At 36.2% G+C, this 12,984-nt stretch overlaps 1 protein-coding gene across 4 annotated transcripts in view; it reads left to right on the top strand.

Moving 5' to 3' along the window:
- The window catches only part of LOC131436812 (Ig-like and fibronectin type-III domain-containing protein 1), a 380,038-nt gene that overhangs the window by 346,385 nt on the left and 20,669 nt on the right, over positions 1-12,984 (top strand). For all 4 annotated transcript variants that reach the window (XM_058605742.1, XM_058605740.1, XM_058605739.1 and 1 more), the window contains one exon: positions 1,798-1,971. In XM_058605742.1, the coding sequence (XP_058461725.1) occupies positions 1,798-1,971 (174 nt within the window). The remainder of the gene's footprint in view (positions 1-1,797; positions 1,972-12,984) is intronic.

The raw sequence follows: 12,984 nt of genomic DNA, 5'->3' as shown, positions 1-12,984 counted from the left end.
CAAGACGGAGGGCAATGTACAAGGTGCTTCTACAGTAAATAGCAACGAGCCCAAGCCTGCGGGAAAGGTCATGTACACTTACTTTCATGACATCGTCCACCACGAATACAGGGATTTTGTATTTAACGCACCACGTTTTTAATCGAAATGAATGCAATTGCATCTCTTTCACGTTTAAACATAATGTACACATAGTTGGACGCTTTGTTGAATTGAATCTCGCTTACATCATTATCGTCTAGATGCATTCGTTCGGCTGTTCGGCCACCAATGGAAATTGATCGTTATTGTCAACTTCTCTTTCTGAGCAGCCTCGTAGTGTCGGTAACGGTTCTCAACAGGCTAAGAATAATACTACGGTCCACCTGTCCACGGTTCACAAAACCGCATGGCATCCGGCGGAATTATTCCAACCAAGAACTGATCCAATTGGGTTTCCTGTTCCATGTCGTAAAAGGTCACTAAAACGCAAGTAAAGTTGTATTTTCGACCCAATGACTGAATGACTGCAGGAGTCTAAAAGAGGCAGTCGTAAACGGAACATTTGTGGGCTATGCCCTTGCGGTGCTCGAAACTCCGTGTCACAGTTAGGCTGACTAAACGAAGGCATGGACAGAAAATATGTCTATTTTTCGACATAATTGCCGTGTAACTGGTCTTCGCCGAGTGATGACTTCATATTCTTCATATCATAAGAATTCCTGTGGAGCTAAAGTAATTACAAGTATATTCATTTCTATTTATTTGTTCTCTTACAATACTTTGTTGTTTATAGTGTTAGTTCATGACGCTGCCAAGCGAAGAGTGATATCCATCATAATCTTTCACTGACGATTACGGGTCGTTTGTTGATTCAGCAAAGCAAAACGCTTTTAGTAAGGCTTGTTGAGATGGCTATGTATTTCACTCAAGTATCCAAATTTCAAATGCGGAATTATGTAACTATTGCATCTTCATCCTACGGGACAGGACCTCATAAGATGGATGATTCAGTTGGAATTTCACCCGCCGTTGAAAATTCGGATGTTGGAATTTTTCAGTTATCAACTATCTCGGACGAGTTTGCTGAAGCTGAATTCACGAATAAAAGATCCAGCTTTATCACGATAAACTAGCCAAAGATCTTCCCGGAATAATGATATGAATCCTTGTTAGAAGCATGGGACAGTCGATGTTATTATCAAACAAATCAAAAACGAAAAACCGTTGATGGAATATCCGTTAATGTCTTTATTGTTGCGTTTGATAAGTGTCAGGATGACAAAACAATTCCTATTCAAACAGTGAACTTATGTATATGAAATTGTTGTCTCTGTTAGAGAAAACCATGGTAATTAATTGAAGTTTATTGTCTGGAATGTATAGTTTTATCTACTAGAATCAATTCGTAGTAATTTTTACAAGCAGTAGATGTAATGGCATCGGAAATAGATGTTTATAATTTTACCGTATTTTTAATTCGTACACTTAAATACAAAATAAATTCGTAGTCCTATGGTAAAAAAATTTATTATATACATTAACCGTTAAGCGTGTAATGTTAACGAATCCATTCCATTCGAAAAGCAAAGTATATATAAATACCGGAAACTGAACTTAGGCGTGATTTTTGTATTCATTTAATCGGGTACCGTTTACCATTAACATTTACTACAAGAACATTGTACATTATCGTTTAGATAACATTTTAACTCGCCGAACGCATTCTTTTTCTCACCTTTTGCGTAGGATGGAAGCAGCATTAATTTTCGTTACCTTATGAAGCTCACTCCAGCGTTTTCTCTATTCTTCTTCCAGGAACCGGTGGCCCTTCGATGGTACACGAGGGTGAGGATGCCCTGTTGACCTGTGTCGTAATGACACCGTACAACAACGACACGGTGCTGTGGCGAAAAGGTCCGAACGAGATCCTGTCTGCGGGCGTAAATCGTGTTACAAGCGACAAACGCATCAGCATTTTACACGACGACTGTAAGTACCCTCATCGAGACTGCCATTGGTTTAGCTTATTTTCCGATTCGGTAACGGACTGTAGCGTCAGCAGGGCGGTAAAGCAGCAGCAAAGGTATCGTATAATTTCGGAATTGCTCATGGCGGTTGAATGGTGTCGAAATAGTCCCTCGCGAAAAAAAAATGGTTTCGAATAGATGAGCGAGTAAACAGTGAAAGCAGTTTTGTCGCCCATTTAGCACAGCGACAACTTTAGCCGGCCCCCGAAGCAATAATCGTTTCTCATTAACTCACTAACGAACGAAGCGAACCAACACTCTAACGACGGATAATACCTTGTGGGAAGTGGAGCAGATCATGATTCTGACAAAGTTCATGCTATGCGCTTTGGGCGCAGTGTCGTTGCGTTGGATGGGCGCATTCAAGCCACAGCAATAATCGGATTGGCATGGTGTGAATCGGAATTCCGAGGATAAGTGTGGGTCAAATATTCCACTTTTCGGGCGACATTTTAATGATTTCACCCACGCTGCCACCAATCAATCCTCAGTACGATTCAAAAGATTTCACTCTGTTTTAGAAGTGCCTCGCAAATTTTTCACTATGCATAGCAACCCCATCGCATCGAAGGAATTATCAATAACTCCTCTGCAATTTTAATTAAGAGACAGAGCCGCCACCGTGACAAAGCTCTAACACTCTCTATGGCACCCTCCGGGAATGCTCTTAATGGTTTTCACTGCTCCGCTATAAGCAACTTTCCCGGAAAATTTCGGCACGTCATTAAAGTTCACGATGGAATTCCAACCAAATGAAACGAACGTACGGAGGTGTCCGTTTGCCAGGTGAACCTTACCTTTCCTATAATGGCGATGCCAACGAGATGAGAGTAATATGCAAAGAGTTATGTTATTTGCTCATTACCTTTCCCGTTCGGCGCATTAGATAGAACGAACTACGGCGAAGAATAAATATGCTTTACCCTGCCCGAAAATAAAGGTTCATGGTGAATTACTCGACAAACAATTAAAGTTACTCTCGGTGTCGGGTGCTTCTGTTTCGAAGTACGGAGCTGCTTTGCGTTAGCATGAATACACAAGACACTTTTCAAGCTTGTACTTGATGTCGCATTTCTAGCGAGCTCAGGATTTTTAATTAAAAGGTATTAAATTACTTTCGCTGGTTCATCATGAAAAATGGCACGCCAAACAGTGATAAGCACTTGAACCGCACGAAGTGTTAATCGGCGTATGACTGGAGGACGAAACACTAATGAGAATGGTAAAGAGGGCTTAAATTGATGACGCTTCCGATGTGATTAGCAGTTATATTTCAAACATTAGCTGGGTACTCAAAATTCGGAACGTCCTACAGCCGTGAATATATAAAAAAACCTAGTTGAAAATCAACTCTAAATAACAACTACAAAACTACATGATCCTGTTAGTATCCACTTCAATAAAACATTCAGATGCTTATAATTAATTAACCAATTCATGCCATAAGCTTCCTCAATTTATGTATGACTGACAAACAAATCATTCACCCACGACACATTATTGAAACCACTGATAATGAATCAATTGCTCACCAGCCGCAAAGCATGGTATGAGTAAAAGGAAGACAGCAACAGATTGCGATGAACTGCAACTGCAAACCAGAAGGCATTCGAAAATCTCTGTAAATGGTTTAGAACTTTTGTATCTCAATTTCAGCAACGGTCGATTCGATACTCGTCAATGCCATAGAAAATGAATGCTTTTGAAAAAAACCAAAAATTTCACATTAATTCGCACTTTCTTCCACTTGTTTCACATATTTCTCACTCCATTGATTGACAGCGGTTTACCGAAGAAAAAGAAGTGTTTCTGTGACAGTCGGTGTTGAACAGTCGTTCGCACCGCACGCGTATAGCTCTTGGCTCCTGGAAATTTTTTCTGGCTACCTAGAGTTTCATTGATTCAAGGCTTCAGTCTTTTTAAAGACTAACAATTAGTCAGCTTTTCTCAAGGCTATACAAAGAGTGATATTAGAGTGACTAAGTGATATTAGAGTGACTAAGAAATTAATCAGCCTTTTTTCTAAGGCTAGCTAGGAGTCTAATCGAAGACTAATTTAGCCTAGTTAATTTAATTTAAAATTTCATTCATTTCAAAAATGCCTGCGTCCAACCGGAAAGGCAACAAGCCTAAGGCTAAAAATAATTCAATACGGAATAAATCACAATCCGTTATTCAACATTTTCCTAATAACATTCACGATCTTATAGAATCTGAATGTAAAAATAAGAGACAACGGACGGAATTCCCTTCCGTTGATTCTATGCCGTCTAACAATATTTACGAGATTCTTCCTGAATCCGATTGTGGCGACATAGAAGAAAATTCTTCAAAAATTCCCAAAATGGACGCTTGTCGTTCTGGGAAGAAACATCAATCTATGCCACCAGTGACGGTGATGATTTCCGACTTCTAAGCATTCCGTACTGAGCTTTCTACTTTTCTCCCGGAAGTAAAAGTCTCATTTCAAATCGGACGAAGAGGAGAATGTCGAGTCTTGGTTGATGGATTGGAAGATTACGAATGCCTTATTCGATATTTGTCCGAGAAACTTCATAAATTTTATTCATATGATATAAAATCAGACAGACCCTTCAAGGCTGTCTTGAGAGGCTTATCAAATGATCAAAGTATTGATGAAATTAAAAATAAACTAAAAGAATTGCTTGGTTTTGCCCCTTCCCAAGTAATACATATGAAAAAAAGAGCGAATGGTACTTCCAAACCACGCTCTGGAATTTCCCATGAACTTTACCTAATACACTTCAATCGAAGTGATGTAAACAATTTGAAAACTTTAGAAAAAGTACGTTTCATTTCCCACATTAAAATTCATTGGGAACATTATAAGCGGCATAATCGTATTGCAAACTTAACGCAATGTCGTCGTTGCCAAGGCTTCGGCCATGGAACCAAAAATTGTCATATGGATATACGGTGTTTGAATTGTGGTAAATCGCATTCGAAAGACGTTTGTCCAATGAATGAAACCACTGATAAATTTTAATGTTCAAATTGCGATGGAAATCATAAATCCAATTATTTGAAATGTCCTGTCAGGGAAAAAATTTTAAACGCTCGTTCGTTTAGACAACAAGTCGAATCAACGACCTTAAATTTACATAACATACCTGAAAATCAAAAAACCGTTACAAATGCCACGCCTAATTCATCTAAGGCACTTATTTTTTCGAATTCAAAACAAAAAACAGGTACGCCTACCAATTCCTCTTCTAACGAAAACAATTTATTGACAGGTAGATCGACCTCGTCGTCATCTTCTTCTAATGTCAGTTATGCTGGTATATTAGGTAGAAATATACCACCTATTTCTTCTAATGTAAATAATCAAAACGCAGGACCGCCTTGCAGTCCATTTTCTAACGAAAACAATTTATTAATAGATAGACCGGCCAAATCATCTTCTTCTAATGGCAGTCTACCTACAAATATTCCTTCAATGCCATTCGCTTCTTTAAATGAAGTCGATTTAGGCGATATAACTGAAAATAAAATGATCTACCTACAAGATCAATTTTTCCAAATGAATTCGACTTCATCACTTTTTGAAGCATTTCAAATCGGATGGCAATTTGCAAATAATATTATAATGAATTTATAATTTAACAGTGATGTTAAATAATTATTTGAATATTTTAAATTGGAATGCTCGATCTTTGAAATCGAGTGAAGATGAATTTTATAATTTTCTCTAAGTTTACAAAATCCATATTGCCATTGTGACAGAAACTTTTCTTAAACCAAATGTCAAATTGAAAAGTAATCCACATTATGTGGTTCATCGGTTTGACAGGTTTACTGGAATGGGTGGTGGAGTTGCCATTTTTGTCCAACGGCAAATTAAACATCGAATTTTACCTTCTTTCAATACTAAAGTTATTGAAAGCTTGGGAATCGAAGTTGAAACCATTCACGGAATTTATTTCATCGCTGGAGCATATTTGCCATTCCAATGCACCGGCGAACAATAAAATTTCTTTAAAGGCGATTTGCAAAAACTCACAAGATATCGACCGAAATTTTTCGTAATAGGGAACTTAAATGCTAAGCATGTCCAGTGGAATTGTAGGCAAAATAACAGTAATGGTAAAATACTTCATAATCAACTCTCTGCTGGTTACTTCACAGTTCTTCATCCCAGTAATCCTACTTGTTTCTCTTCCGTGAAAAACCCGTCTACAATTGATCTGGTTCTAACAGATCAAAGTCACATTTGTAGTGAACCGATTACACATGCTGACTTTGACTCAGATCATTTTCCTGTAACATTCAGACTTTCCAACGAAGCTATAATTAATCATATTAGTTCTATATTCAACTATCATAGAGCAAATTGGTTGGATTACAGATCTCACATTGAAAATCATGTGGATCATGAAACTATTTTAGAAAATTGCGGACATCGACACAGCAATTGATAATTTGAATCATTACATTATCGAAGCTAGAAATCTTTCAGTTCCCAAAGCTCAAACTAAATTAAATTCTCCTATCATCGATGACAATCTTCAACTGCTCATTCGGTTGAAGAATGTTCGTCGACGACAATATCAACGTTCTCGTGATCCTGCTATGAAAAACATAGTTAAGGATTAGCAAAAAGAAATTAAACAAAGATTTACTCTTTTGCGAAATGAAAATTTCGCTAATGAAGTTGAACAAATTAAAAATTATCTTGTTGAGAATGATGTCTCATATAAATGAGGCTTCAATTTTTTTACAAGAGCAGTTTGGATTTCGTCATGAACATTCAACTACTCATCAACTTGTCAGAGTAACGAACATGATAAAAGCAAATAAATCTTCTGGGTTATCCACTGGAGTTGCTCTTCTAGACATAGAAAAAGCATTCGACAGTGTTTGGTACAAAGGTTTAATAGCAAAAATGTCTGATTTCCAGTTTCCCATATATTTGATCAAAATGATTCAAAATTATTTAACTGATCGTACTCTTCAGGTTAGCTATCAGAATTGTAAATCTGAATTGCTACCCTGTAAATCTGAACACCGGCTCGTTCCGCAGGGTTCGAGCGTAGCTCCAATCTTGTATAATATTTTCACTTCCGATCTTCCAAATCTACCCGTTGGTTGTCAGAAATCGCTATTCTGTGACGACACAAGTCTGTTAGCCACAGGTAGAAATCTAAGAGTGATCTGCAACCGCCTACAAAGAAGCTTAGTGATTATCTGTCAAAATGGAAAAGTAAACCAAATGCAGCAAAAACGCTATTAATTATCTTTCTTCATAAGCCAAGAGCTTCTTTTCTTAAACCAAACAATAATCACATTCTCAAATTGAATGGCTTGGAATTGGCATGGTCTGATCAAGCGAAATACTTAGGTTTAACGTATGACAAAAAACTCGCTTTCAAGGATCACATTGAAGGAATCCAGGCAAAGTGTAATAAATATATTAAATGTTTATATCCTCTTATAAACAGAAATTCTAAGCTCTGTCTAAAAAACAAATTGTTAATTTATAAACAAATTTTCAGACCAGCCATGCTTTATGCAGTACCAATTTGGTCAAGTTGGTGTTCCACCAGGAAGAAAACGCTTCAAAGAATTCAGAATAAAATTCTGAAAATGATTTTGAAGCGTCCTCCCTGGTTTAGTACAAATGAGTTACACAGACTTACAAATATAGAACCATTAGATGTAATGTCACACAATATTATTAGCAAATTCCGACAAAAATCGATGCAATCTTCAATTGAATCGATTCGCTCTCTGTATTAGTTAGTAAGTTAGTATATGAGTTCCTTTTCCCCATTACACAATACAAGTAGGTTTAATTTTCCCTACACAAAAATCTCAGAATTGCGGAAGCAAATAATGTCCTCATGGTAATAACCAAATCATATATATAATAGGGCTGAAAAGTCACCACTTGTGGCTGAACACCCAATTTAAATCTTAATAATTTAATTTTAGCTCATATTCCAATAAATAGTTATTTAAAAAATAAAAAAAAATTGTGTTTCTGTAAGCCAGTAGTAAATTTCGTGCAGCTTTATCGGATGTTTTATATTGGAAACTGTGGGACATATGCTCAATTATTACGCATGAGCTACCTTATTCTTTAATAGTTTGTTTGTTGTTATCATATTTATATGAATGCCGTACTTAACTTATCTAGACAATCTTATACCGTTTTCGTTTTTTGATCAGAGCAGCCCGAGGGCTGCCCTAGAGTCACCCAAACAACTTTTAAAATGTTTGTTTTAGCAACCTGGAGTTGCTCTGGTGTTTACTCTAATAGCCTAGTTTCGCTCTGAATTTATTCAGTTTGCAGTACGACATTCAAATATCAGTCATCAACAAACGAGTTTTGGTATTAAAACATATTGTACTTGAGCTCTTTACTATCTGGATTGTAAGTATTATAATTATAATCGTTCATAAATAAATATTCTATTTTCTTTAATGTTTCGCATTGCGATAGAAAAACGTAACTTGAGACTACATTTTTTCTTCTCCTACAAAATTGTTTTTCGAGGAAGAATACTATTTGATATATTATGGTTATTCTCATGGACCTGTTAGAGTCAAGTTCGAACGAGGATGAATCTGATGAAATGTCATTTCCTTTCCTAGTTTCACCAACGATAACAACACAGAACTTTGTACCAAGAGTTAAGAATTTCATTGAAACGGTTGTGGGAAACTATTCAAACTTAAACCGTTTCGTTTAAAGAATTTTTCGGTGCATATCCGTCAGCTGGGCACTAAACAATCCATCATATTGTTCTGGTGAGTGGCTTGTCCTATCTCGCTGCCGCACGTTCGGGGCTAATTGGTGTAAAGTAGGTGAGTAGACAGGATAAACGAGGCTGTTACAGATTTTGAATGGAATCCAATACCTCGTTCACATGTCCTATTGATGTTGTCGAAATTGATTCAATTTTGTTTTCAATTCAAATTGATATCCATTAGTTGATCTCATGGAAGTGTAATGAATATGAAAAGAGCTGCTTTCATCAAATCAACACTCAAATTGTTCTTATGAAATAAATAAGAAGATTGAGGTCTGAAAGGTTACCCGCTGCGCTCCTTTTCTTTTTATACCGGTCGCATCATTGTCGAGGACAATTTTAACCGGGCTGTTCTACGAAATTCTAGCAACATGTCCGGCCCACCGTAACCACCCAAACTTGGTCGTTTGGATGATGCATTTCACGGTTCATTCGCCTTCACCACGTACCGTCGTTCCGTTCAAAAACACCCAGTACACGTCCACAAGCATTTTCGGGTCCGTAGAGGTAAACCGGTCTAATTCGAGTTTTGTAGTTACTTAACTTCGTACAACGGCGAATTCGACTTGATTGAAGCGTCCTGCGAAGTCCAAAGTTAGCACGATCTCTTGACAAGATGCGGCTCTGAGTTCCTCTGCTGGCGTAATGGGTGGCTGACATTATCTCATCTTAAGCTCCTGCGTTTCATGTGCTTTGTCTCTAACACATTTAAATTATTTTCAATTTTTATTACAATTTCAAAGAATTGCCGAAGAAAATGATGTCATAATGGTAATAATTAAATCATGTTTATTATAAAGCTGAAAAGTTTGTATCTATGATTGAACACCCAACTGAAATTTAAAAAAAAATTATTTATGCTGAAATAAAGAATACTTTTAAAAACTACAAGGATCAGCCCCTTGGGGTTGTTCGAGCCGTTGATGTGGAACAAGGCAACTAAAATTTCCAATGATTGACATTTTCAATTAATCGTCACACTTTTGAATCCGCAAATGCACAAGAGTCTGCTTAGATTGATCCTTATTAGGAATCAACACCGAACACGCGAACCCAGAATATAGACTCTATTTATCGTGATTTGTATTTGTTTCGTAGCCGACGAAATTACATCAATAGCACAAATGTATGCAATTAAATGTTTGTACATGCTTGCGATACGGATAACGATATTTAAGCTTCTCTTCACCAAGCTTGTGTTCATGTTTTGTATGCAAGCAGTTATTTTTAAAGCGTTTCTATACCATTACTACCATTCTGCTATTTCGGTTGAAGCGATAAAATATTTCTCATTATCAATCGAGTTCATCTTATATAAATAAAAAATTAGTCTTATGCACTCAAAATTTACCCTGGGGTAGTTTTCAATTTCTCAGGCGAAACGACATAACATGGGATTTCATCCAATCTTGCATGACACAAGATCAGAGCATACCAATAAAAGCTTCAAATCGTTTATGGCACTTTTTGTCTTGCTGTGTAGTAACAACCTACCTCTAGCAAGCTACGCATAAGACTGAAACGTTAGCTATAATTTCGCTTCTATTTGTAGATTCGCGTGCTTCCAACAGCTTTGCTTTTGCTTCGATTGACCAATCAGAGCGCTGCTTTCCCTTTGATATATCGCTTACTCCTTCAAAACCGTCGACTATGGCAGGGAAATCCGGTATGCCGGAGATTTTTTGCAGCCAAAATAGGACACTGCTAGCTATTAATCAACATTTCAATGATATAAAATTAAAAATACATGGCTATGAACATTCAAACCAATACGTAGAAATATTTCCAATCAAATGGTGACATGAGATTAATAATTGATACAAAATTGACTGAGCTGTAATTGTTCAAAACCTGACCACATTTCTACGTGTAGTTTTCTTGAGTTTCTAATTTGCACCCCTATATAGAAAACAAAAATGTGTTCCACATTAAAAATTGGTAGAATTTAAACATCACTAAAAACCGTAAATATTATAATTTTAACAACGTAGATGAATCCGTCATATAAATATAGACAAATTTCTATTTTTCATAGTGAATTCTGATAATATAGTAGTAAATAAGCAAGACATACGTGAAATTTGTTAACCTTTAGTTAATGACTTTGACGATTTGAATATGATCCCAATATGTCACTATTATGAATTATTTTGCATAAATTCTATTCGCTCATTTTTACTGTAGAAGTCAATTTTATTTAGAAATGTTTAGGGAGTACTCTATTTGTCTTTTAGTCTATATTTAGTAAGTGTGAAATCAGTTTCTGAGAACAAGAACTGTGGATCAAAGCTCAAGCTCTAACACACCTCCATAAGCTGTTACTTCTACCATTTAAAATTGTATTATTGTCTCGTTTATCTCGTCCACTCACCAACTTTACCTCAGTTTGGTTCAAAAGTGCGGTAGCGAGATCGGCATTTTTCTTCTGGTTCCCGGCTAATAGATAAGTACCAATCATTCAATTTGGAAACAAATGATTAAAACATAATATGTGACATTTGTGTTAGGATTTATTTTTTATTTTTCTTTATATCTTAAAAAGTCGAGTTTCACAGTGATTACATACAGTTGTATTTCACAGTTCTAAAAAAATTTTCGTCTCAGTTCTAAAAAAATTTTCGTCGCCAACTGGTTGATTCAGCAGCTCGAAAAATCGCAATATTTTAATTTATATACAGGAAAAGGACGACGGTGTATATCTGCGGAACAGTATACAGTATACAGTAAATTTGTTAGAAAATTCTACACAATACTTCAATCATTAGCTCAAGTTTCTATTTTGAAGGTTTGCCGTATACAAAGAGACTTACAGAGAAGTAGCAAATTTGTTTGATATTGCTTTGTCTATTTTTTTCAAATATCTCAATAATATCCTGGATTTCTTGTACAACATTTCCAAAACCATAATTAAATTTCCTACTTCTACTGAAGAGAAGAGAACAATTGCGGAAGAGTTTGAGCGCGTAAAAATGCTTATTTAAACACACGATCATTTGAAAAGAACAACAGGTTTATAGTTTCTTAACATTTTTAGATTCGAAAATATTTATCAACGCTCAAGCAACGACGTTACAATCTGAAGCATTATTATTATTATTAATATCATTTATTTTACCCCGGCTTTAACCTTTTTGTCTCGACTCGAGTAAAAATTGAAAACGCTTTCGGAACTCTTAAATCTCGGTTCCGCCAATTAACACGTCTTGATTTTTTCACGGTTATGCGAATGAGCCCATTTGTACTTTCATGCTGTGTATTGCACAATATTTGCATGAATAGAAATGATTTCATGGATAATGAAGACGAAAATCATAAGGTGCCAGCAGAAGACACAACACAATTTTCAGTAGCCGTTCCATCTATTGGTTCAAGATATGATGCCCTTCACCGGTTAGGAGTGCTGAAACGAAACACAGTTGCTGGCATACGATGAATATATTAATTTTAAGAGATCGCATTGATGCTTCTAAATAAAAATTTACTTTTCATTTTTTTTTTGTCATTTTAAATTATTTTTTATTATTTTGAGTCAATTCATAAAAGCTTGTGTAAGTTGCTGCACGGCGTTCTCGATGTCTGTTCTCGCGTTTTTCTTCGTCGTATTTCTCCCATCTCTCTCGCACCTCGCATTGTTGTACATACAGCTCCAAAACTTCGTCCTTACGGCATCTCTTTCTTAGTTTTTCATCGAAGTATCCGGTTGTCGTCTCTTCCGATGGACCAGCTGAAGGTTCATCTGAAGTGCATGTTTTTACCCTTTTCCGTTTGATTGTTGTGGGGGTCATTATTATCTCTGGTTTTAGAGAGTCATCGAGGGCAGCGATCATATCGATCTCCTGTTCGAAAGTTGAAGTTTGGCGAATGTTTCCAGAAATAGAGTTCTGTTTCTTTATATTTTTGTTGCATTTAATTACATTTCTATATCTGAAAATTGATCGATAAGAGGATGGATAGTGTTATATGGTGAATTTTTTACCTGTTCTCTATTTGAGAACCGGAGAAATTCTTTTTTTGTTTTGAATTTTTTCATTGGTTCAACGGCTTCCATGTTTTGCTTGTACACACTTACCATGAATTTTGTTTGCATGTCGTTCCATGCAATAACTGTTTTCGTGAATTGGACTTTTGGAAACTGGAAATGCAATTTGTGGTGCATTAAATTTAGTGCATTTGTACAAAACATCTTTTTATACTTTCAG

This window comes from Malaya genurostris, chromosome 3 (assembly GCF_030247185.1).
Source record: "Malaya genurostris strain Urasoe2022 chromosome 3, Malgen_1.1, whole genome shotgun sequence".
Taxonomy (NCBI): Eukaryota; Metazoa; Arthropoda; class Insecta; order Diptera; family Culicidae; genus Malaya; species Malaya genurostris.
Note: the sequence above shows the minus strand (reverse complement) of the source record. Positions and strands in the feature narration are given on the sequence as shown.